Source organism: Xiphophorus couchianus, chromosome 10 (genome assembly GCF_001444195.1).
Source record: "Xiphophorus couchianus chromosome 10, X_couchianus-1.0, whole genome shotgun sequence".
Taxonomy (NCBI): domain Eukaryota; kingdom Metazoa; phylum Chordata; class Actinopteri; order Cyprinodontiformes; family Poeciliidae; genus Xiphophorus; species Xiphophorus couchianus.
The window spans coordinates 11,085,695-11,108,862 of record NC_040237.1 but is presented as its reverse complement, the minus strand read 5'-3'; the positions used below and the strand labels follow the sequence as shown (position 1 = coordinate 11,108,862).

General features: G+C 40.2%; 3 protein-coding genes across 5 annotated transcripts; all 3 read left to right on the top strand.

The window, feature by feature from the left end:
- The first annotated feature begins 185 nt into the window (after positions 1–185).
- On the top strand, positions 186–2,663 carry hoxb5b (homeobox B5b). The gene is made up of 2 exons (XM_028029079.1): positions 186–1,022; positions 1,535–2,663. The coding sequence occupies exons 1-2, from the start codon at positions 356–358 to the stop codon at positions 1,780–1,782; spliced, it is 915 nt and encodes a 304-aa protein (XP_027884880.1). The 5' UTR covers positions 186–355; the 3' UTR covers positions 1,783–2,663.
- Positions 2,664–8,740: 6,077 nt separating this feature from the next.
- LOC114151669 (homeobox protein Hox-B3a) lies at positions 8,741–19,070 on the top strand. Of its 3 annotated transcripts, none has more exons than XM_028029005.1 (3): positions 8,741–9,126; positions 13,266–13,602; positions 17,875–19,070. In XM_028029005.1, exons 2-3 carry the CDS (start codon positions 13,359–13,361, stop codon positions 18,441–18,443), a joined length of 813 nt encoding a protein of 270 aa, XP_027884806.1. In that variant the 5' UTR covers positions 8,741–9,126; positions 13,266–13,358; the 3' UTR covers positions 18,444–19,070. The 3 variants fall into 3 exon arrangements, with proteins under 3 accessions (XP_027884806.1, XP_027884805.1, XP_027884808.1); XM_028029007.1 differs by lacking the exon at positions 8,741–9,126 and adding an exon at positions 12,338–12,406; XM_028029004.1 differs by lacking the exon at positions 8,741–9,126 and having other exon boundaries at positions 12,309–13,602.
- A 629-nt stretch (positions 19,071–19,699) lies between these two features.
- On the top strand, positions 19,700–21,515 carry hoxb1b (homeobox B1b). The gene is made up of 2 exons (XM_028029008.1): positions 19,700–20,363; positions 20,525–21,515. Exons 1-2 carry the CDS (start codon positions 19,841–19,843, stop codon positions 20,821–20,823), a joined length of 822 nt encoding a protein of 273 aa, XP_027884809.1. The 5' UTR covers positions 19,700–19,840; the 3' UTR covers positions 20,824–21,515.
- Positions 21,516–23,168: the final 1,653 nt, after the last annotated feature.

Sequence of the window (23,168 nt, the reverse complement as noted above, 5' to 3'; positions counted from 1 at the left end):
GGACTCCGCGCGGCCTCGCAGCGATGCCGCCACTGTCCAGCAGATGGCGCTCGCTGCCTGCGCGGCTCTCGGGGGCGCAGCGGGGAGGCACCATTGACTGGAGCCTAACGACCATTATTTCGTCATCATTTGTAACCATGGAGCATGAATTACCTCTTGAAGTCATCAGTGAGGATTTACGACTGGTCAACAAAGGCACGTGATTCCCGAGCGCTCTCCCATATTTGGCCGCATACCTGGCAAAGTACAGTAGGGCTTCATTGCTTATAATTCATGATTGCGTCCATAAATCGTGCAAGCACACAGGATTATAGCGACAAAGATCTACAAATCGAGGCTTTAAAAATCCAAGCAAATGAGCTCTTACTTTGTAAACTCGTTCTCAGGGCGCTATCCAAATGGCTCCGACTATCAGTTACTAAATTATGGGACTAACGGCGCTGTGAGCGGCTCCTTCAGAGACCCTGGCACCATGCACTCCGGGTCTTTCGGCTACAACTACAATGGCATGGACCTAACCGTGAACCGCAACAACACCGGCGGCCACTTCGGCGCCGTGCGGGAGGACGCCCGGGGATTCGCGCCGGACGCCCGCTACAGACAGACGCCCAACTGCTCGCTCTCGTCCCCGGATCCGGTGCCGCCTTCGTGCGCCACGGCCGGCCGGGATCCGCTGGAGCTCAAGAGCCCCTCTCCCCCCTCTGACCGGAGCGCGACCTCTTCATCGGGTGGCAACAGCCTCGGCAAAGCCGGGGGCGCGCACTTCGCGGAGATAGAGGACGCAGCGGCGGCAGCTGCTGCTGCCGCCGCTGCCGCCGCCGTCGCTGCCGAGACCGAGGAAGGCGCGCATAGCAGCGGCGGCGGTGGCGGCGGAGTCTCCGGCGCGGCATCCAGGGCGCAGCAGCAACAGCAGCAGCAGCAGCAGCACCAGGAACCCAACGCCACCTCCTCCACTCCCACACCAAATGAGTGCCAAACGCCACAAATATTCCCCTGGATGCGGAAACTGCACATAAGCCATGGTATATCCACACACGTCTAATATTATTGTGTTTGGAGGGGATGTCACGCTGCCGGTGTGCCATTAATCTGTCAGGCGTTGCATGAGTGAGCAGGCTGGTGGAAAACAGGGCAGCATTTGTTAGATGTTTGTGGGCTTGTTCGCTTGTTTGTTTTGTCGGCGGAGGTTTAGAAACCCACGGCTGAGAGAGACCGCTTTGTGAAATCATGAAATCTGGATTAAATGCGCGCAAAAATGATGGGGACGCGCCTTCTGTGAGGGCTGCAAATAGGAAAGGCGGTAATAACTGACAGTTTGCATGTGTGCATGCTTTCCCCCACTCTTTGCACCATCCCATGCTCCATCATAAAAAAAGCCCCAGAAAAAAACAAAAAACAATAATAATAAGAATTAAAACAATTAAATAAACTGGCAGTATCCTCCCCCTATAGAAAGTTATTCTGCTAATTTTCTGGATACTTTTTTATTTTTATTTATTATTTTGTGTGTTGTGTGTGTGTGTGCACAATGTAGATATGACTGGACCTGACGGGAAAAGGGCCCGAACCGCGTACACCCGCTACCAGACGCTAGAGCTGGAGAAAGAGTTTCACTTCAATAGGTACCTAACCAGACGGCGGAGGATAGAGATAGCCCACGCCCTGTGTCTTTCCGAGAGACAGATCAAAATCTGGTTTCAGAACCGCAGGATGAAGTGGAAGAAGGACAATAAGCTGAAAAGTATGAGCCTTGTGACGGGAGGCAGCGCCTTCCACAACTGAGCAACTTTTTTCTTTTTGCTTTGTTTTTGGGAGGCAAGGGTACAACAACAACAACAACAACAACAAAAAAGGAACAAACAAAAAACAAAAGAAAAGTGTTAATAATATCCCCCCCCCCCCCAAAAAAAAAGAGAGAAAAATGATGAGTACTGTAAAGCTTTTGAAAGCGCAGCACCTTCCAGCATGCCATTGTGATAGAAAAAAAAAAAAGGAAGAAGTATTCTGTGGTCTTAAAATGCCATTTTTAGTTTACTGTTGTTGTACTATCATAGCTTAGATGTTCTATTTGGGGGTGGGCAGGTAAAAAAAAAAAGAATAATAATAAGATGTAAATATCATTCTGGGAATTTGTCTCTCTTTCTGTCTCTTCTGTCTCTTAGAGTTGAGCTCTTTATTGTAACTTCTTGACGGTCTAACAGGAGTAAAAAAAAAATCATTGTACAGTTAAAGAAGAAGAAGAAGAAGGAAAAAAAAATCCCAAACCATATGCTGCTCTTCATTGAATGTAAAGCGCTTTTAGTGATGGTTATTTGTGGCCAAAATCCATAGAAAAGGTTTCATAAGCAAGCCAATGTGTAGCTCTATAGGATACGTTGTGCGTTTTTAAAAAAAAAATGATTATTATTATTATTATTATTATTATTCTAATTATTCTAATTATTATTGTTTAGAATAACAAGCAATGCAAGTGTATTCAACCTGTCAATGTGATGAATTTTTAGTGCAAAGGGTTATTCTGTGGATATAGGCAGTGATGTGAGCTTTTTGGAGCTTTTTGTATTTGTACGTGAACTCATAGCGCTTGAAAAATAAACTTTCCCTCGGTTGATTTCGTGTGCAGTGAAATATCGGTTAGAATAAAAGCAAATAAGCAAAAACTGCCTGACTTTTCCTGAGTTGTTTCTTTTAGCGCAGGAAGGCATATCAACTTTCAGCCAAATTAATGATTAGCCCATGAGGCGGCGTTGCGTTTTAAACGCGCTTTCCCCTCCGTTTAAAGAGAAAGAGAAGACTTTTTCAGACTTACCTCTGCTGGACTCCCTGAAGCGAGACGAGTTTGTTTTTGTTGTTTTTTTTTCCACGGGAGAAATCCTGATCAAATCCATCTCTCATAATGACAATGATAATAGTAATAATAATAAAAAAAAAAGGGACTTCTTTGGGCTCAAAAGGTATATTGGCAAGGCAGAAGTTGGTAAAAAATACCTCCTTACCAAAGATTGTAAAGGCCTATATTACTTACAGACTGTGAAAAGTCACGTGAGGTCCATAAAGTTGGTTTTATGGTTTTGGGGAGTAGACAATGTACTATATAATTCACAACCTTGAATGAAAGTGACGGCTTAACTGCATGGATGGGACTGCAAAGGGTGGACTTGGGAAGAAGAGATGTCCAGTCATGTTTTTAGTCAGCTTGAACCGACGAGGAAGTTAAAAAAAATGTTTGCTCCTTTATTTTTTATTTTAGATTCAGTCCTTGGTACGGTCTAATAAAAGTGATTAAGTATTTAAAACGTTATATTTTGGAAGATTTTGTGCAATATTTCTAATTTCAAATAATGTCAATTTGACAACTGGACTCACTTAACAAAATAACCATCAACGAACTTACCCAACTAATTATTACAAACTATTAAGTTAATTTTGCTCTCGTGTTTTGTTCTCTCTTTCTTAAAGAAATTAGCACTAAGAACACGTTTGTGTCTAAGAGATTAAATTAAAGATTAAATAGCATAAATATTTTTATATACTATTTTTATAAGAATATACCTAATAATGAAGCTATGCTGCTTTCCTAAAACAAACGCCTCATTGTCCAACAGAGCCCAGAAAAGCTGGTGTGTTGATAAGTGCCACGTTATGACTGAATATATCAACTCTGTAAAAGTTACAAACTGTTGAAGCATTTCTAATTTGAACCTTAAATCTTGTTTAAGTTATGGAAGTTCAACTTTCACTGAAGAGTAGTTGCGTAGCTTTGAGCAGCCATTGCAGTAAAGTAGTTAAATTCCCTTCAGCTTTTTAAAAAGTGTAGATCAATTGAAACATTTATAAAGTTTTTAAGTATATTTCATCTGACAGCTAAGATGACGGGCAACAACAGGCTTAGGAAGCACATGTTGTTAGCGGTAATGCTAACAACATGTATGATGTTAGCATTATCGCTGTCACTTTGCTACCAGAGGTAGGTAAACTTGACTGGTTTTCTATTTCTTTTTACTCTAACAAGGAATATTAGCCTCTTTTCTAACCACAGCTAATATGTCCTGTTAATTGACAACATTTAGTTCACGGTTAAGAAGCTCAGGTTGGTAACTCGTTTGACTTTAGCATGCTAAATAGCACTGTTGCTAAAATAGTTCAAGCTGGGATATTCTTATATTCTTGCTCAAACACGGAAACCATCTCGACCACAAGTCTTATTACAGTATGTAATTTTTTTTTTTTTTACAAAGTTGATATATTAATTCATAATACAACTTAAATAAACAAATCAGGTTTATTGTTTGCTAACTGAGAACAATGGCAAACTTAACTAATGTTTCACTTCAAATTGAAAACTTAAGTGATATTTGTTTCCAAGAGGAAGTTATTAATATTGTTAGACTTGAGCACTACTTTTACAAAGTTGATTAAAAAAAACATAGTAAATGGACTAATATATACGCTTCGAAAATATTTTTTTTATACTTTTAAGGGAGAATAAAAAAATGCGTCACCTACACTCTTACTGTGTGAGAAAACGGTATGGCTGATATGTTTGTCTTACTAATTAAAATAAAATCCAGATTCCTAAACAGATTTTAACACGTCAATTTCAGCCAATAAAGATCTTCTATCTCGTGCTGCTCCGCTTTTGGCGCATCGGTAAATATTAGTGGCAATATATTGTTTCCAAATGAGAAAAACATACATAATAAAGTGCTTTATTTTCAACATCACAATAAAAGTCGGAGGAAAAACAAACCTCTCTAAGCACAATCGGGCTGCCGTGGAGCGAACTTGAGCGGGTGATTTATGCCTTTCCGCGGAGTCACTGAGCGGCCAAAGGTGAAGTCTCGGACATCTGCGAGCTGGACTTAGGCTGAAATCCCAGCCTGAACCCATCGCGGATTGTCTAGCGACTAATAATAAAATATAATGAAGGAAGTAGGAAGCTGTATTACCCAACTAATTTCAGGTAAAAAAGAAAGAAAGAAAAAAGAAAAAGTTAAAAGTAGTGGTGGGCTATATATGAGTTCCAGACATTTCCCACATATTCATAACTATTAAGTGGCAATTTAGCCAGCGTAATGAGTATTGCATATTGATAGGGGTAATCTGTGCCCGGATCTCATGCATAATTCATTGAAGCAGGGGATCATCGGCGGGTCAGGAGACGATAGACTGCAGCCACAGATGCGTCAGGAGGAAGGAAACGCGCTGCAGCCAGACTTTGCACTGTCACTACTCCGAGCCTTAAGAGTGCTGACAAAAGGCTGTTTGCAGAAAAAGAAGGCTAAATGTTCTATCTATGATTGTTAATAATGGCATATGGTTTTATCATCAGTGACATTTTTGTTTTGTTAGATAGAAACCTCTAAACAAAAACTTAAGATAGAGAATTAATTGCTTGTTTTATTTATTATGCTTTAGAATAAAAACACATGAATGATTTTTATTGTTATTTTGAGAGCTCTTCTTTTTAATCACAACTATTGTTATTTCAACAGTTTGTGTTTGTGCAAAACTGTATACCTTTTTATTGCTGGTATACTCAAATGCAGGAAAATGATTTACATTTCATTTAGATTTTCTATCAAAATTAATTTGATTCACTTTTGTTTATTTAAAAATGATGATAATGATGATAAAGTAGATGAAACAAATGTCACCTTGCGCATCTTTTGGGGGGGCGGGGGGCTGGTCGGTTTTACGTGCGCTGACGAACATCTGTCCGTGTGTGTGAGAGGGGAGGTGCTGTGATGCAGCAGTTCTGCCAGCAGAGGGCGCCTCAGACCGACCGGGCGGATGATGGATGAGTTTGTTTCCCCTCCCTTTCAGGTCAGGCTCTTATCAGCGATAGGTTACCAAGCAGAAGCAAGCCGAGTGGTTCGTTGGTTAAGTCTTTGGGTTCAGTGGTGTAAATAAAGCTTCTCTGAGGATTCTTCTGTGGATTCTCATTTGTTTTAAAAGTTGCAAACACTTGTAAGAATAAGCATAAAAGATTTATATTTATTGTTTAAAAAAAAAAAACCCAATACTGAGCAATAATAAAGTGCTTGTAGGAAAATGAAAGACTTCTGCACTTCAAATTGGCCGTAGATGGACAATGAATAAATAATTAAATAAAAATACTGTGCGTAGTGGCGAAACGGGAAGATGATGAAGTGAAAGAGCGTTGCAAAGAGACAAGAACAAATATTTCATCCAGCAAATATGTTAATATCTCAGATGGATATAATAAATATTCATAAAGGATGTTGCCTTGGGGAAGCTTTGTTTATTCGCTGTCAGCCGTACCCTTTAAACTAGAATCACTGGATTATGTACACAGTGCTTTGCTAAAGTATTCCTACCCCTCTAAGTGTTTCACAGGCTGCCATACACAGACTTGGCTGGAACAACAGATTATATCATAACATTATGAAATAAAACTGTAAAAGTACTTCTTGTCATTCTTCCATTTAAAATCTGAAAAGTGTGGCATGTCTTTGTATTCAGCCTGTCTGAGTCAGTATTTTGTAGAACTGTTTGCTGAAAATAGCCACAAGTTTTAAAATTTGTGGTCCCTATCCTTTACCAAATTGCTCCACATCAGTCGGATTAGATTAGATTATTTTTCCACAGTTGACGTTATAAACTTGTGTTGCTCAAAAGGAAGAATTCTGCCTCGATCTCAAGAGTTTTGCCACCTTTAACAGGTTGCCATCAAGGATTGCCCACCATTTAATTCTCCTATTCTAGTCAACTCTGATCAGTTTTCCTGTACCTGTTGGAGGAAAGCGCTCGCACAGCATGAGGCTGCCACTACCATGCTTCACAATGGGATGGTCCATTCAGGGTGATGTGTGTTGCTTTTCTGATTCACAAAGCATTTGGCATTTAGACCAAAGAGTCACACTAATCATCTCATCCGACCTGCTGTGAGGGAAACTGTAGATGTGACTACTTAAGACTTTCTTTCAGTCCTGGTCTTCTTTCTATGAAGGCCAGATTCGTAGAGAGTTATAGTTGAATAGTAATAGTCCGTGTAATGGATTCTCACACCTGATCCGTGAATCTCTTCAAATCTTCCTGTGGTACTAAAAACAGGTTTGCTGTTTCTGTCATAAGAGCTCTCCATGCCTGGCATGTCAATTTAAGTGGGCAGCCATGTGTCAGGTTAGTGGCCCCGATTCTTTCCATGAAGGACTCAACAATGCTGTGAAATATTCAAACGCTTGAGTTATCTTTGCACAACCATATCGCTTTAAATTTCTCTGCAGAACAGCTGGATTTATACTGAAGATACGTTATATATAGGTGAATTCTGTTTTGGGCTCTATTTACTAATCAGATGACTGCGCTGAATTTTAGTTATGTGTAGGAGGATAAAGGGGGAGGGGGAGTAAAAGCATGACTTAGTTAAAAAAAAGAGAAATCTGTGTATAATTTCCTCTCACTTCCTAATTTTGTGAAGTGAGAGGAAAATACTCTCACTTCACAAAATACTAAAATGTTTGTGGTTGTAATGTGACAAAATGTGGAAAAGTTAAAATACTTTAGTGTATTCATTCTAACAATATGTTTTTATATTTTAAACAGCATAAATGAAGTATTACTATTTTAAGCATTACATTTGTGTACTGCATGCCCTCACCATGTATTTTCTGATGTGATATAACATGAGTGTTATTATGTTAGACTACTTAGTAACCCTTTTTTAAACATTTCAAACTCTATGAATTATGTTTTATTAATACGTGGTTAACATTTATGGATCAAATGTGTTAGGTGTGATGGATAACAAGTAGTAGCTCCTTAACTAATAACATTAATAACACGATTTTAAAATACTCCCCCGTTATACATCTATTTAAAAATCTCTAACCAAGTATTATTTTTTATTTGAAAGCTTTATTGGTGAGTGAATACCATTTTAACAACATATTAGGCCCTTTATTAAATCCTAATTAATATTAATAAGAGAGGATTGAGTGTGCTAGTCTTGTTCACATGCTTGTGTTTAAGATTGTTAATCTAAAATTATATATTGAAAATTAAAAGAAAATATCATTTTATCAGCAGACTATACATTGGGCCCGTTTCTAATACTTATTTAAAAATAATGGTGTCATATATAATCAGATCCTTTATTAACTTTTATTTAACATTTCTAACCTAATTTATTTTTATTCTATAGCTTTACAGCTATTAATAAATTGATTTACCAATTTTAAACCAATATTATTATTTTTAATTTATTAGTGAATAAATGCCATTTCAAATGCTTAATTAACATTTTACTTTTTGTCTTTTTCCTGGCAGCTTGGACAAAAGACGAGTGGGATGGGATGCCTTATGGTGTCGCAGGCCAATTTACTCCATAAAAGGAAAAACTCAGACATATAAATAAGCATTTATAAAGTTATATTGTAGGGATTATTCAATTTATTAGTGCTTAATTAACAGTCATAAGAGCAATGTGGATTCAGGTTGGTTTGTCAATATTTAGTGTTGCAGAATGAAAGAATAAACCAGCAAGAGATTTTGCAACAACCGAACTTCATTGTCAAATCTCATACTGGCAAACATGTTTGCTTTTTACAATTTGCAGTTTTGAGACATGATTACATGATTTACTTTTTTTCCAGGTTTTTGTCAGCAGAGACAAATGACATTGTCACCTGTATACACCCTGTAGATCCGAATTTGTGTAAACATAACTAGTCACAAATTCCCATCTTGGGGAGCATGCAGGCGCTGACACCTCAACTTCAGCAGAAGAAGAATAAAGGAACCTATCAAGAAGCTACAAACTTTCCAACATTTCTGTTTGAATTTATACTAAGCTGTAGGCCATCAGTGGAGTTTTTCCCCCCCGTTTCCCCTCCCCTTTTTCTCTCTTTCCTTTTCTTGCGCCACATTGTTAGTGAATATGACATCTGGGAGAGTTGCAGGGCGAGCCTTGAATGTGGTCATTGTTCAGCACATCATTTGTCATGTCCTTTCTGTCTGTGGCCGAGGAGGAGTTGCTGTTTGCAGGGTAAAATGTGAAGAGGAGCTCGACCAAACAGCTACAACCCCAGTCGGCTGGAAGGAGAATCTGTCCAGAGGAGAGGAGAGGAAGATGACGAGAAAGAGGAAGACTGCAGAACAGAAGTAGGTTTGCAAAAGTGTTTTCGAACTCGTTCAGAAAGTAAATTACAATCTAGCTTACAGTTAAATGAAATTAAGCAAAGTAAATAAAACAATTATTTGATTGTCTTCAGTTTAATTTAAATCACCATTTTCCATGCTGAAATTTTACAGACAATTAGGAACTGGTTGGTAATGCCATTTAGTGCAGAATCCTTTTTGTTATAAATATTCTTGTAGGAGTTACTGACTAACTTGGAAATGTTGTAAATCTGCTTATTTGCTGCTCTTAAAAGGCTCTGAAAGTGAATCTGCGTTGCATGTTTATCAGTGTATTAGTTTATTTATTGCCTTGCTCGTGTTGTCGGTGGGAAATCGGTTGCTGCCACTGTTGATTCAACTGTCCCTGGATTAATTCAGAGCAATGAATCGCCTGTGCCTGCAAACACGTGGCTCCTCTGCAGCTAACTGACAGCGGAGGCTGCGGAGAGCTGCATTTGTCAGCGGGCCCTGCAGACTGGATGGAGGCTGCTGGAAAGTGCCCATGTCCATCAAACATCAGACAGTGAGGTGATGAGCTCAGGAACGCTGACTGATAACTACAGTCTGCTCAGCTTCGAGTGTGTGTGTCCAGAGCCGGCCTAAGGCATGTGTGAACTAAGCTTCTGCTTGGTGTCTACAGGCCAGTAGGAGACCAGTCCTCAAGAGTGAACATAGGTTCCAAAACTTCAGATTTTTGATTACCTTTATCCTCTATCAGCCGACTTTTAAATTCACCTTACAGATTTCTGACGACTAAATTCTTTACAATTCGATATTTAAATGTATTCAGGGTTTGAAGAACTGACAGCTCAATTAGTAGCGGTACAAAAGCAAATCTTTCATAGATTCAGGCAGTCGCGATAACAATTAAATTTGATGACATCATTTCTGACCTTTGCTTCTGTGCTGGAGTCAGGGGTGTCTCTAAAACGTCTTCATCGGGTAGCCAGACGGGGGCCGTCTCATGGAACATCAAAACCAAAAGCCACAGCAGAATTAGCTGGGGCTTTACTGCGATGTTAACATTTCTTTTCATAAAAAGATAAGTGTTAAAACTTCTTGAACTTCTTCTGTTATTTTCTCCTGCTTGGGGGGAAGGGACAATTACTTTATAGGGGTAGCCATTGACCCCTGTGACCTCCTGGTGGTGCTGCCTGTGGCTGGAATCACACTGTAAATATAGGTCAGAAAAATAGCATTTTCTCCATCATTCATTTACTATTTGTTTAATAATTCATGTGACGTGAACAAACCTCGTTCTATTATTGCAATATTTGTAGTAATAGTTTTGACTTGCTAATAAATTGGCAGAATCGAAAGTGTTACAAAGACACTTTAGATTCTGCTTTGGGCCCCATAGCTTGAACCACCACTGCTTGCACTAATAGGAAGACAACTTTTATTTGTGGGCCCCACATGAATAGGAAATGGTTGAAAACTGGTATTATCCGTGGAAACTTGATGGCTTCATGTGAACTGACTCAGTGGGTTTGACGCTGGACATTTTTGGGTAATAAGTGTGACCCGCATTGCTCATTTTGAACAGCTAAAACCTGCATAGACACCAAACTTAGTGAACACAGACGAGTCCCGTACCAGCCGCTCATTGTGAGCCAAGGCGCATTCAGTAGCTGCCCATCCAGACCCACATGGGGCCCACATACACATGTTGACTGGGTATTTATACAGAATCAGATCAGCACATCTGCACCGCCGCCGTCACCCCCCAACAGCCTCCGCGTCCTCCCATACATCAGCAGGCGGTTTATTTTCTAAACAGCGCACTCATTGCTGATTTTCTTTCTGTTTTTATGGCAGCTTTTATAGGCCATCAGCAAGACGTATGGATTATTGACCAGCCTGGCTGCGAACACATGTTTCCCGCAGTGCATTCAGCATACATTTTAGGCAAACACGTTTCGTTTTGATTTTATTTGGGGAATTTTAATGTTTCAGGGCCAAACCAAAAGCGACAAATTGAACTTTGCGTTCGTGTCACGAAACAAGAGCGTTTATAGGATCGATACTGTGTTTTCTTTCTATTAAATGTCATTAAAAAAACACACACCACAGAATAAACTGGAAACATGACGCACAAGGCAATCGATTAAATCACCATACAATTTGTATAATTAGTGGTTTTATTTATCTCAGTGCTTATTCACCCTTAGCCGTAAGCGTTTAATTGTGGCATATTTTGCAAAAATGTTTACCTTCCACAACAAAAGTCTGTTTGCAGAAAACATCATATTCCGATGGTTGTTGCGTCAGATTGCTCTTCTGTTTGATCAATTTCGCTTCGGCGATCAAAGGCACCAATTTGCATTAATTAACGCTACGTGGTTAAATATTACCTTAAGGATCCAATTAAAACCACGGAGCAAAACAAGAGAGAGAGAAAAAGAAAGAAAGTAAGAAGAGAGGATCAAAGCAGCGCCGATCGATCCGCTGCAGCAGCCTGACTGTCACCGTGGAAAGCCAAATCAGCAGCAACGTTACAGCATCAACTTCTTTCTGCACGGAGACTTTTTAATGGACGCCGCTGCGCCGGCCGCCTCTGCTCTGTCTCCACTTTAATGCCTTGAAATGGGCCCATCTGAGCACTAATTTAAATTAGAGGATGGGGAGAAGGGCTCGTTAAGGAGAGCGTGTCTTTCTTCTTCGGCCCTAAGCGGGAGGCCGTACATGTAGGAAATATTGATCAAAAATAAATAAATAAATAAATTCAGACATAAAATTCGACTAAAATGCCTTAAAAGTAGTTTATTTCACAAGGTAATGGTATTTAGATTAGAGATAAAAAATATCTGAGATGTTCCTTCTCTTTTTAAAAAAAAAACAAACTATTTTTATTCATGTCAAACTGTTATTATATTTCTGATACAAAATCCTTCTTTATGATCTTATCGCCATACATGAAACCGAGCTTGCATGATCAGCAGAAAGGGCTTCTTTTTTTTTTTCCACACGCACACACACACACACACACACACGCACCCACATATACCCACGCAGTGTGCAGATTAACAGCGCGCGCAGGGCGGTCTGAGCTGCAGAAAGAAAATCCCCGTGTCCACTCTGCTGCTCTTCACCCCTCATCCACCTGCACCTCTTTCTCTGCTCGGGGTTTATCCTGTCCTGCTGGGGGGATTTATTTTATTTAACCTTTTTTTTTTTTTTTTTTTTTTTTTTTTTTACTCGCTCCTAAAGGTGTGAGGAGTCCTACGTGTTTTTGTTTCCCGCGCCGGAATGAGCGCTGAAGGTAAGGCAGCCGAGCTGTTGTGCCTGGGTTATGTGTCTTTATGATTTACGAGCCTGACTCCAGCCGCGGTTCAACCAGAGTTCATAAAGCTGCATGCCTCCAGACTTATTCTCTGGCTCACTCACTGCATTTTGCTCTCCTCTTGCTCAAAAATAATTTGGTTTTGTTTAATTTCGGAAGAAGGGCGGCGAATTTAATTTATTTCCCCCCTCCCCCTTTCTCTCTTTGGGACGCTGCAGAAAAAGATGGATTTTTATCTCAGTGCGGGGCACAAACCGTGCAGCTTCTGCAGCACAGTATAGATATTTGTATAATTTTGCATTTGATGGATGACTTTTTCAGCAGATTGTGATACAACATTTAATTTTCCCCCGGTTGCAAACAGAGCTATTCTTTAACAGAACAAAGGCTGTTATTTTTAAGGCCTAACACCGCGGAGGACACAATAAAGCCTCGTTAATTTTTAAACTGATTTTCTATAGAAATGTTATGTAATTATTATTGTTATTATTTTCCTTTTTAAAGGTTTCTTTGTATAATAACAGATAGACACGCATTCAGAAAAACAGACCTCTTTATTTCTTTCCAACCATTTTAATTATTATTTGACCCATATTCTAAAAAAATTAATTAAAAAAAAAAGCATATCGCTTTCGATAGAAAACGCAAAACGTAATTATTATTATTATTATTATCATTATTATTATTTATTTTTGTGTGTTTCTCAACCAAAGTCCTCGTTTTGTCTGGCAGCCCTGCTTGCCATTCATGTCAGCTTACTATTGAGTTGATAAGATGGATCATTTAATCTCCTCCCTGATTCAGTCTTTCTTTTCTTCTCCCTCCTGGATCCTCTCAGGCCTGAAGCCTTCGGCTCTCTGGAAACCTGCCATGTGACATTTGGCTGCCAGCAGTGCACCAGAAGGTCAAAGGGGGCCGCGGTGCACATTTCATGGAAATGCAGAGCAACGTCCACCACCACAGTTGCAGCCATCCTCACGGATTCTTCATCGAGCCTGTGGATGGTGCGTCTGGTTTTGGGGGCTCCCGTCAACCCCCGACCCACCAGCATGCAGAGGAGCTTCCACGGAGGTCCAAATCGCAAAGCCCCAATAAGTATACAATGAGCAAAAAGGTTTTCCCCTGGATGAAAGAGTCGAGACCCTCCAATCAGAATCCCCACAGGGGGGTTGCAGGTCGGTATGATACAAAACACCGACAGCAATTGGTTTAAAAAGGCCTTTTCCCATTTACACTATAAAAGGGAATTTCGAAATACTTCACTGAAATGATTAAAATGTCGGTTAATTTATTTTGGAAAAGTGTCTTCAGTAACAAATCCTATTTAAACATTTTAATTAGGATTTAACAGACAACGTTGATTCAGATGTTGGTTCAATTATTCTCATTTGTCCAGCAGAGAACAATAATATTTGGCCTTCATGGAAAAGACTGCAGCTGAGAAGTTCTATGTACAGAAGCAACAATTTAAGTCTACGTAGCTTAGAGAAAGCAGGTTAAAGCCAGCTGGCCTTAACAGCTTCTTAACCATAACTGAAACACAATTTTCAAAGATAAATTATCTACAGTCACACAGTTTTACCTAAAATGATCTGAATGTAGTTTTGACAGCTTTTTTCATTTATTTCCTCATAATCGACACTCACCGTATGGCAGGGCGCAATGCTAATGTACAACCCTAAAGCTAATAAGGTGTTTGATCTGTTGACATTAGCATGCATTTGATTTAGATAGATGTTAGAGAGAAGATTAAGTTATATTTGATTTTTTATTAAATGTTGTTTCTCAACAAACTAAGTTGACTTCTAATTATCAACCTTTGCTCTGATACACCACAAATAAGACGTTCCTTCTCAATACCAACAGTGTACGGTAGTTTTCGTGCAAGCTTGACTATGGCTTGTAAAATAGCATTATTGCTAAACTAGTAAGAGCTGGATGCAAACTTTTTCAAATCTACTCTAAAAAGTGGTATATGAACAATTTTTTTCTAGTAGCTTCAGATAGATCTGTCATATCACGAGCAACGACAACCTCAGGCTTAGAAACTCAGATTATTAGCATGCTAAATGGATGCTCATTAGCAATAAGAAGCTGCATTTGCTAGTCACTTTGACCCAAAATAGCTCATGCTTGACAAAAAAGATGAACATCTATTCTAACAAAATAGCATTAGTCTTTGATGATAACCACAGCTAAAATCTGCTATTCACTTGCAATGACTGCCTCAGAGTTTAGAAGCTAAGTTTGCTAGCAAATTTGACCTTAGCATGCTAATTAGCACTGTTGCTAATTTAGTAAGTTTCATAACAAACCTTCTTAATCGCAGGTCTCATGACAGTTCTTAATGCTTTGTAAATATATTTATTCATAATCCAAACTATATAAACAGTTTTACTGCTTTTTTTCCGATATGAGAAATAAGTACAGCTAAAACGGAACCATCCTCAGTTAAACTCTAATTAATAATTTATGTGGGCTTTGTTACAACAGCAAAGTAGCTGATGAAATGTAACCATTATTGCTCATTACAGATAAAAACTATGTTTGGCTAAGATATAAATCTGACATAGGGCTGCACAGTGGCGCAGTTGGTAGCACTGTTGCCTTGCAGCAAGAAGGTCCTGGGTTCGATTCCCGGCCGGGGTCTTTCTGCATGGAGTTTGCATGTTCTCCCTGTGCATGCGTGGGTTCTCTCCGGGTTCTCCGGCTTCCTCCCACAGTCCAAAAACATGACTGTCAGGTCAATTGGTTTCTCTAAATTCTCCCTAGGTGTGAGTGTGTGTGTGACTGGTTGTTTGTCCTGTATGTCTCTGTGTTGCCCTGCGACAGACTGGCGACCTGTCCAGGGTGTACCCCGCCTCTCGCCCGGAATGTAGCTGGGGTTAGGCACCAGCAACCCTCCCAACCCCATTAGGGACAAGGGTGAACGGAAAATGGATGGATGGATGGATAAATCTGACATGTTAATATGTGTAATACCTTGACTATTAAAATAAAATGAACGACACAATTACAGTTGTCCATTGGTTTTACAAGCACTTTACTGTACTTTAGTCACAAAGAAGCTTTTTATAACACCTGAAGGCAAAACAGATTAGCAAAATTAATCACAAATAGTTACAATTCAACCTAATTTATTTTAAAAAGTGTTTTTAGATGGCAGGTTTGCATAGTTTCTGCTCAAAAGCATTTTACATGAATTAGCCAAATAAAAATGATCCAAATTGTTCCATCAATTTTATTTTTTTTACATCTTAACAGCCAGTGTTATTACTGTTAAATTAGCTTAAAAGGATTAATGTGCATCTAGTATCTTCTCAACAAGCTATAGAGGTACCTTTGTGTTTTGTTTTTAAGGTTTAGGTGGTCAGTTGGTTAATAATTATGCTGTAATGAGCCACATAAAGAAAGAGGTCATTAGACATTAGGTTAAGAGGAATATTTTGATGTTAATGAGAGGGAATTACATCAAAGTAATAAAGTAATAGCCATCAAACCAAACAAACCTAAAGGAGCAACTACTATACTGATAATGAGAATAATAAAATAATCACAATTAGCAAACATTCTTTCATTCAATAGTTTAGCGTAATTGCGGCATGCATGTTGCCCTTTAAAAGAAATGTTGATGACACTCTGCTTTTAGAATTCCCTGGCTAGATTAACCATCTTTTATTGAGGTTTTTTTTGTTGTTGTTTTTTTGCTGTTATTGTTGATGTGGTGTATATGAATGTTGTGTGACAAGACAGAATTAACACATGAAGAAAAGCAAAAAACATGAAACAGCTACAAAAAATATAGTGGCTTCAGTATCTAAAACCTAAAAGTCAGCACTTCTAAATTAATCAAAAGGCCCACATGGACTTTAAATTCCACAAAACGACACAACACGGTGTCTCATTAAGGGATAATCCCCCCAATCCTCTGGTGAAGTTCTTCACTATAGTCAAATTAAGCCTTATTTGTAGAAAATATGAAATAAAGTGGCACAACGAGACTTTGCTGAGTCTTTGCAAGAACTGAGCCAGCCTGAGTAAAAAGCAAACTAAGCAGCTGCTTAGAGTCTCCGAGCCAGCAGAGACTCTAACACAGGTTAGGTTTCCAACATTCTCTTTTATTAGACTATTAGTAATAATTGTGCAAACAAAACTTTTATTCCTTGATATCTTAATGGTACAATATTTAAAGCAGTGTTGTCAGACCTTCAATTCAATGGCATAAACTTCAAAAGTAGATATATGAAAAAAATGTATCTTTGGATGAATTTCTTTGCAAGGATGGAATAGTGCTTTCTGTTACAAAACTGTTTCATCCGATGTTTATAAAGCGCCTTATAACTTGATAACTTGTAAACCAATAAAATAATATTTATATGATTTAAAAGACATACTTCATTCCAAATCCTTTTTTTGCAGTATACCAAAAAAATTTTTTTTTATTATTTGCACTAAAAACGGCATGTCAGTAACGATTTCTTCCCCTTTCATCACTCAATAAAGAAAATTTTTTTCTTAGTGTGTTTTTGACATTTGCAATTTATCTTAGATGATTTATCTTTAGTGATGAACACCAAGATGTTCAGGTTAAAATGCCTCCACTCCATCACCCTAACTTTGAGCTTCCCTTCACAGATTCTCTGTCAGAGTCAAATCAGGACTCTTTATAGCCATGCATACATGTTGGGGTTTTAGATGTTGTCTCCATCTAAACAGTTCCTAATTCTTTAAAAAAAAAAAAAAAAGGATTTGAAATGCTGCTTTTTCACAAATAAAGGTTTCATACATGCCAATGTTTTAAATGATCTTTTTTCAATGTTAATTAATCCAGTTCTGACCGTTTTGTACCCTTTAGTGATTTTTGAATCAGATGCCAGTATTCACTGTCATTAATAAGCCTGCCAGCATTTTTTTTAAATATAAGGTGCACAACACTGGAAGTGTTCACTCACGATTGACAAGCATTAAAAAAATAAATAAATACATAAAAATTCAAGATGCATCTGAAAAGAAAGCAAAGCATCACTGTTAAAACCTTTTTTAATTATTATTTCAAGCTGTTAAATAAAAACAATTATTTATTTGTTACTCATCTGAAAGACAACCCGTTTCCGTCAAGCCCTCCTGCCACCCTGTGAAGCAGTGGCGCCCTGGATAGAGAGCCTTACTGCCCATATCAAACGCCAATATTCAGATATGTTAAATTAGTATTTCTGCTTTTTTTAATGGTTAAATTTGATTTCACGTGTTCAAATAAAACATTCACAGCTTATTTTTCAAGTGCCAATGCCTCTCATAGAAAGGAGTGCCACTGTTTCACCATATTTGGATGATACTTCCTCTTTTGTATAGTTTTTTCCGTCCTATTTCAAACACAGCGGTCACATTGGACCTAGGACATGAAGCTGTACTGCTGCTGTTGATTGGACCTCTCTTTGGATCCGCAGATTGCACCGAGAAGTCTCCTTGCTCGAGCCAGGCCTCTAAGCGCACGCGCACCGCGTACACGAGCGCGCAACTGGTGGAGCTGGAGAAGGAGTTTCACTTCAGCCGCTACCTGTGCAGGCCGCGGCGGGTGGAGATGGCCAGCCTTCTCAACCTGAACGAGAGGCAGATCAAGATCTGGTTCCAGAACCGGAGGATGAAGCAGAAGAAGGACCAGCGAGTGCAGGGCCTCACCGCGACGAGCACCAGCTCCTGCTCCCCTCCGTCCTCCCCCTCCGCCGCGGGCAGCCCCACTCTGGCGAGCCTGGGTTATGTCCATCTGGGTGCTGATTACCAGCCGCCCTCCCCTCCGCTCAAACAGCCCCAGCAGCAGGCTTACCCGGTAGGATACTCCAAATATACAGCCCCGAGCTTCACGCACGACCCGCACTTTGACACGGCGCAGTACAACACGCAGGACAGCACCGCAGACTCGAACCAGGGACTGGACGGCCACGGCGGGTCGTACTTCTCGCAGGCCTGCACACCTCAGGACAGAATCATGCAAGCTCCAAAACTGACCCATCTCTAGGATTTCTGCACGCAACGCTGATAATTATCCACTGGTTTTAAAAATAAGTATTTATTTATAATTAGCATATTCGGATTTATATTTGAAGCATGCTTCCTTTAGCTTCAGTTAGTCCATTTCAAAAAGCTCAAGATGCACATAAGTACAACTTGGTATTTAGGCAATTAAAAACAGATTATGTTAAGGTTCCAACCCATTATGCATGGTCTACAAATTAGAAGAAGAAACGCCATGCTGAATGGAAAATCCTTTGTTTTTTTTTAGTTAATTTCTCTTAAGAAGCACCTAAACTCGGCTTTAACTGCAGGGCCCGTTTAGGAGGACTATATTCTGCGAAATTCCCACATTATTATAACTCCTAAGCAGAGCAGAGGAGGGGGAAAAGGCTCCGTCTCTGGCTCTTAAACGGGCCTTTGTTTCTTTTATGGCTCAAAATGGACCAAACAAGCTGTCAGCGTTTATAAGGAGTCGTGATGGATCACTGAATTCACTGCGCTGACTGTTTCAGGGACCATGCCTCACTCAGCCTCCGTCCTGCAAGTCTGACAAACACAAAAATGGAGATTGGGATCCCGGAGCTCAGAAAAAAGCAACTAAAATGAAGAGAGCTACAAAAAACAACAACAAAAAAAAACACACACACACACACACAAAAAAAAAATCACTACAAGAAATAAAACATTGCTTAGAAAAGAGAAACAACAACAACAGAAAAATACAAAGCTCTCATTAGTGCATTGGAAGCAAAAAATAATAATATATGTGAAACAAACCATCAGGTAAAAGGTGCGACCAAATTATATTACATTATATTTATTTATTTATTTATTTATTTATTTATTTATTATTTCTGTTGTATTTAATCTTATTTTCTTCAGAATTATTTTAATCATTATTAATAAGATTGTTATTTGTCGATAAAGTACTGCCATTGACTAAATTGATTATACCCCCGTCTTTTTTTTTTTAATCTCGGGAAATGTGGTACTATTCTTCTTCGTAGTTTTATAATGATTTATGTTGTGATTATTTCCCTTTTTTCTGTCGATGCTCCTCTGTGGTGCACATGTGTCCTGATGTTTGTGTTGTTATCAGATAGTTGAGCCTCTCCGATTGAAGCGTTTGTCTTGTAAATGCGGCCCTTTGATGGACGAGCCTGCAGACTTGACGGAGTGCTGTGGCTCTTTTGCCATTGGTGTTTGGCTGGTCACGTGGTGTAGTCAGGAAGGTGATATGAGGGTGGAAGGTAGTTTTTCTTTCTTTCTTTCGTTCTTTTTTTTTTTTTTTTTTTTTACAGCTTTGACATACTACCTAAGGCCAGGGCACAGGGAGCGACCATTAATGACGGCTCGCTCCCGATCAGGTCTAAAACAAATCCACCAGGCCCAGGTTCCAGGATGAACTCCTACTTAGACTATCCGGTATGCAGTCGTGGAGCAAATATTTTCAGCGCAAAAGCCGGATACTCCAATTTAAACCACGGGTACGCGTCGTCCAACTCGTGCGCAACAAGTGATAGTTACGCACCGGACGGGTGTTTGGTGCCTCACCAGGCTCCGAGCGTCCCGCTGCACCACCAGCAGCACGCCAGTCTGGATCTGCAGTTTTCAGCAGCAGGAAATCCCGTGTACGGCTCATCTCTGGAGTACGGACACCACCAGTTCGGCCTCGGCCCCGACCAGGACCGGAGCTTCGTGCACGCACAGGTATCCCCTCTCGGAACGAGCGTGGCTCCTTACCCCGGGGACGGCTGCGGCCCAGGCCAGTACGTGCAGTATCCGGATCAGCGGCAGCAGGAGTACTCAGAGAGTGTTTACAGGAGGCTACCACCCCAGTGCAAGGAGAAAGACAAGGAGCATGCGGAGGAAACTTCTAAAACTTTCGACTGGATGAAAGTGAAGAGGAACCCCCCTAAAACAGGTCGGTGGTTCTTATCACTGGTGCGTACAGCCCAAAGCAATGCGATTAACCCTCACGTTTTCCATTCACATCTTCACCCCTCATGCTTCTTCAGCTCCATGACTTCCATGTTTCTCTCCATCCATCAATCCACCCCTTCACCCCCTCATCTCTCCCTACAGCTGTTCTGTCGGAATTCGGGGTTCCGGGCCAGCCCAATGCGATCCGCACCAACTTCACCACCAAGCAGCTGACGGAGCTGGAGAAGGAGTTCCACTTCAACAAGTACCTGACGCGGGCGCGGCGGGTGGAGGTGGCGGCCAGCCTGGAGCTCAATGAGACGCAAGTGAAGATCTGGTTCCAGAACCGCAGGATGAAGCAGAAGAAGCGAGAGAAACTCGGCTGCGTCCTGGCCAGCAGCACTCCACCGGAGAAACTCTCTGAAACCCCGTCCACAAATACTAAAGGGGAGAAACTGTGAACTGTGATGGGACCTTTTTTTTTAATTTTTTTTTTTTAAAGCGGTTTTCCACGTTGGGTTTCACCATTCCGTGGAAAATAAATACTCAAAGTGCTTGTGGACTTGAGAATCTTAACAGTATGACTGACTACTGCTTTTCCTCTGAAGTGGGTTCTTAAAAATATTTTCATCGATTTATTTTTTATTTTATTTTATTTTTTTTTTACGTCTCCATCATGAGCGCAAGCTGTGCTTTGTGTTGTGTCACTGATCTCTTCAGTGTCATTGTTTTGCACTATTTATTTACAGGGTATTTTCCAACACTTGTTCAGATGATATAGCTTAATAAAGACTATGAAATATTAAAGAATAACATTGCAGTTTTTGTGTTTGTGAAAGCTGACCATGTCTTCATATTTAGTCTAGTTTGGACCTTCTTTTTTTTTTTTTAGATTGGACAGATTTTTGTAGCGATGCATCAATCTGAGGATTTTTCCCTGATTGTCTCTGAGATCTGCAGGTCAAATGCTAATGAGATCAAATTTTTTTCTTTTTTGTTTTTTACACTTTTTATTGAACCCGTCAAAGCTCAGAACTCCTGCAACTTTCAACAAACAGCATGCACTTGTGGAGTTCAGTAAATATCAGATAAAGTTTAGGGACATACCCATTAAAAACTGAATTGTGTTGTAATTCCTTAATTTTCTGCTGTATTCTGCATTATATATAAGTACTTGTGAAACATTTTTTTCTCTGTCATGTGTTCATAGACTTTAGAAAGACAAATAAAAAAAATAAAAAAACAGATTTCTGCTTTCCTCTGACCAGAAACCAGAAATCAGCAATGGCCAGTAAAAGCCTGATTGGCACATTTCTAATTTGTTGTGTAGATTTTTAATTTATTCAACTCCAACAATGTCTGCTTGCATAATGTGACAAGAGGAATCTCTCACAACACACGGGGTGGTTCTGAGTGACCTTTTCACCTCAAAATACCTCTGGGGGCTTTAAACATGACAACAAACTCCAGGAAGTCGAGTCTCACTCTTGATTTGTTACCCAAACTCAGACACTTCTTACCACAGATCTATTTCTATCTGACCGAATTTAAGTGAAATGTTATTTTAAAATGAAAGCACACATTTTAAATAGAAACAGTGTCTATTGTGGCTTCCAGAACCTGACCACCTTGTTTCCTCTCATTGTAAAGGGAGGCACAGTTTCAATATTTGCTCTGGGTGATGGGTTTGCACACACAGTTTCTGCCCCAACAGCTCTGGCCTGTTGATGCCCTTCTTCTCCAACGCTGAGGTTCACTCAGAGTTCAGGCACAAATGAATGCAGAGTCCATCTGTCAAGACGGCAGAGTGGCTCTGGAGAAGCAAACTCCCAGGCTTTTACGCTCTGGATTTTCACAGGTATTGCTTCTAATATTCACACTAATAAACTGCACGGGCGCATTTTTTTTGGGGGGCCATGAGCAGGATTGTGTGAACTTTAATCTTTTTAAGGCGTCTGGGAAACATGCATTTAGGAAATGGAAATCAGCGGTCATTTGAAATACATCTGCATGAGCCTGCAGTTCTTTCACAACTGTATTAAAAATTAATTCAGTTCCTTGAATAGAATTTACAGTTGAAATACCATACGACCCATTACTGTAAATTAGTAGAAGGGCTCAGACATTTGATGTCATGTGTTTCTTAACAAGGCCCAAAGCCTGCTCATCAGACTAGCCACAAAGGCAGAGGGCAGGGCTGGGGGTTGGGGGGGCAGGAAGTGACAACGGATATGGAGAGCAGTGACAGATCCAACAACAACAGCAAAAAAGAAGAAGGAGTCGGCGCAGAAAGCAAGTGTGGGACTTCTTTCCAGGGGTGTGATCCCTGCCATCTCTGGAGGTAATACCTCAGCGCTCCCAGCAGGCTTTCCATCTGGAGGTGTCAGAGTCGGTGCTGCAGCCAACACCGAGGAGACAGATGTTCAGCCGGGAGAGAGGAGGAGGAGGAAGAGGATGTTTTTCACCTTCCCATCAGCGCCGGGCCTCCTTGCTTTCTGATGGAGGAGGACGCAGGACAAGGAGAGACGCAGAGGACGGTAAGAGAAAAGAGAAATCATCCTCCTCGGCGTACGCCCACAAATAGAACCACAAACACCTGAATGAACGGGGCGATAATAAAAACCAGCATGTCCTGCACATCTTTATCCACTCACATGCCCCCCACCCCCTTCTTCCCTCCTCTGCACTGTGAGGTCAGCCTGGTGCAGTTTGTACCCCACGCTGCTTGCAGTTGTTGTAGGCTCTTTTACAAGTCTATTGCCAGGCTCACTTCCTTGGATTTCTACCAGTTCCTCTGTCGCATGTC

Excerpts from the sequence above, each read along its gene's own strand:
- hoxb5b (XM_028029079.1), top strand. The coding sequence starts at position 356 with ATGAGCTCTTACTTTGTAAACTCGTTCTCAGGGCGCTATCCAAATGGC. Across the intron at positions 1,023-1,534 it reads GAAACTGCACATAAGCCATG|ATATGACTGGACCTGACGGG; the intron begins GTATATCCACAC and ends TGCACAATGTAG.
- LOC114151669 (XM_028029005.1), top strand. The coding sequence starts at position 13,359 with ATGGAAATGCAGAGCAACGTCCACCACCACAGTTGCAGCCATCCTCAC. Across the intron at positions 13,603-17,874 it reads TCCCCACAGGGGGGTTGCAG|ATTGCACCGAGAAGTCTCCT; the intron begins GTCGGTATGATA and ends TTGGATCCGCAG.
- hoxb1b (XM_028029008.1), top strand. The coding sequence starts at position 19,841 with ATGAACTCCTACTTAGACTATCCGGTATGCAGTCGTGGAGCAAATATT. Across the intron at positions 20,364-20,524 it reads GAGGAACCCCCCTAAAACAG|CTGTTCTGTCGGAATTCGGG; the intron begins GTCGGTGGTTCT and ends CTCTCCCTACAG.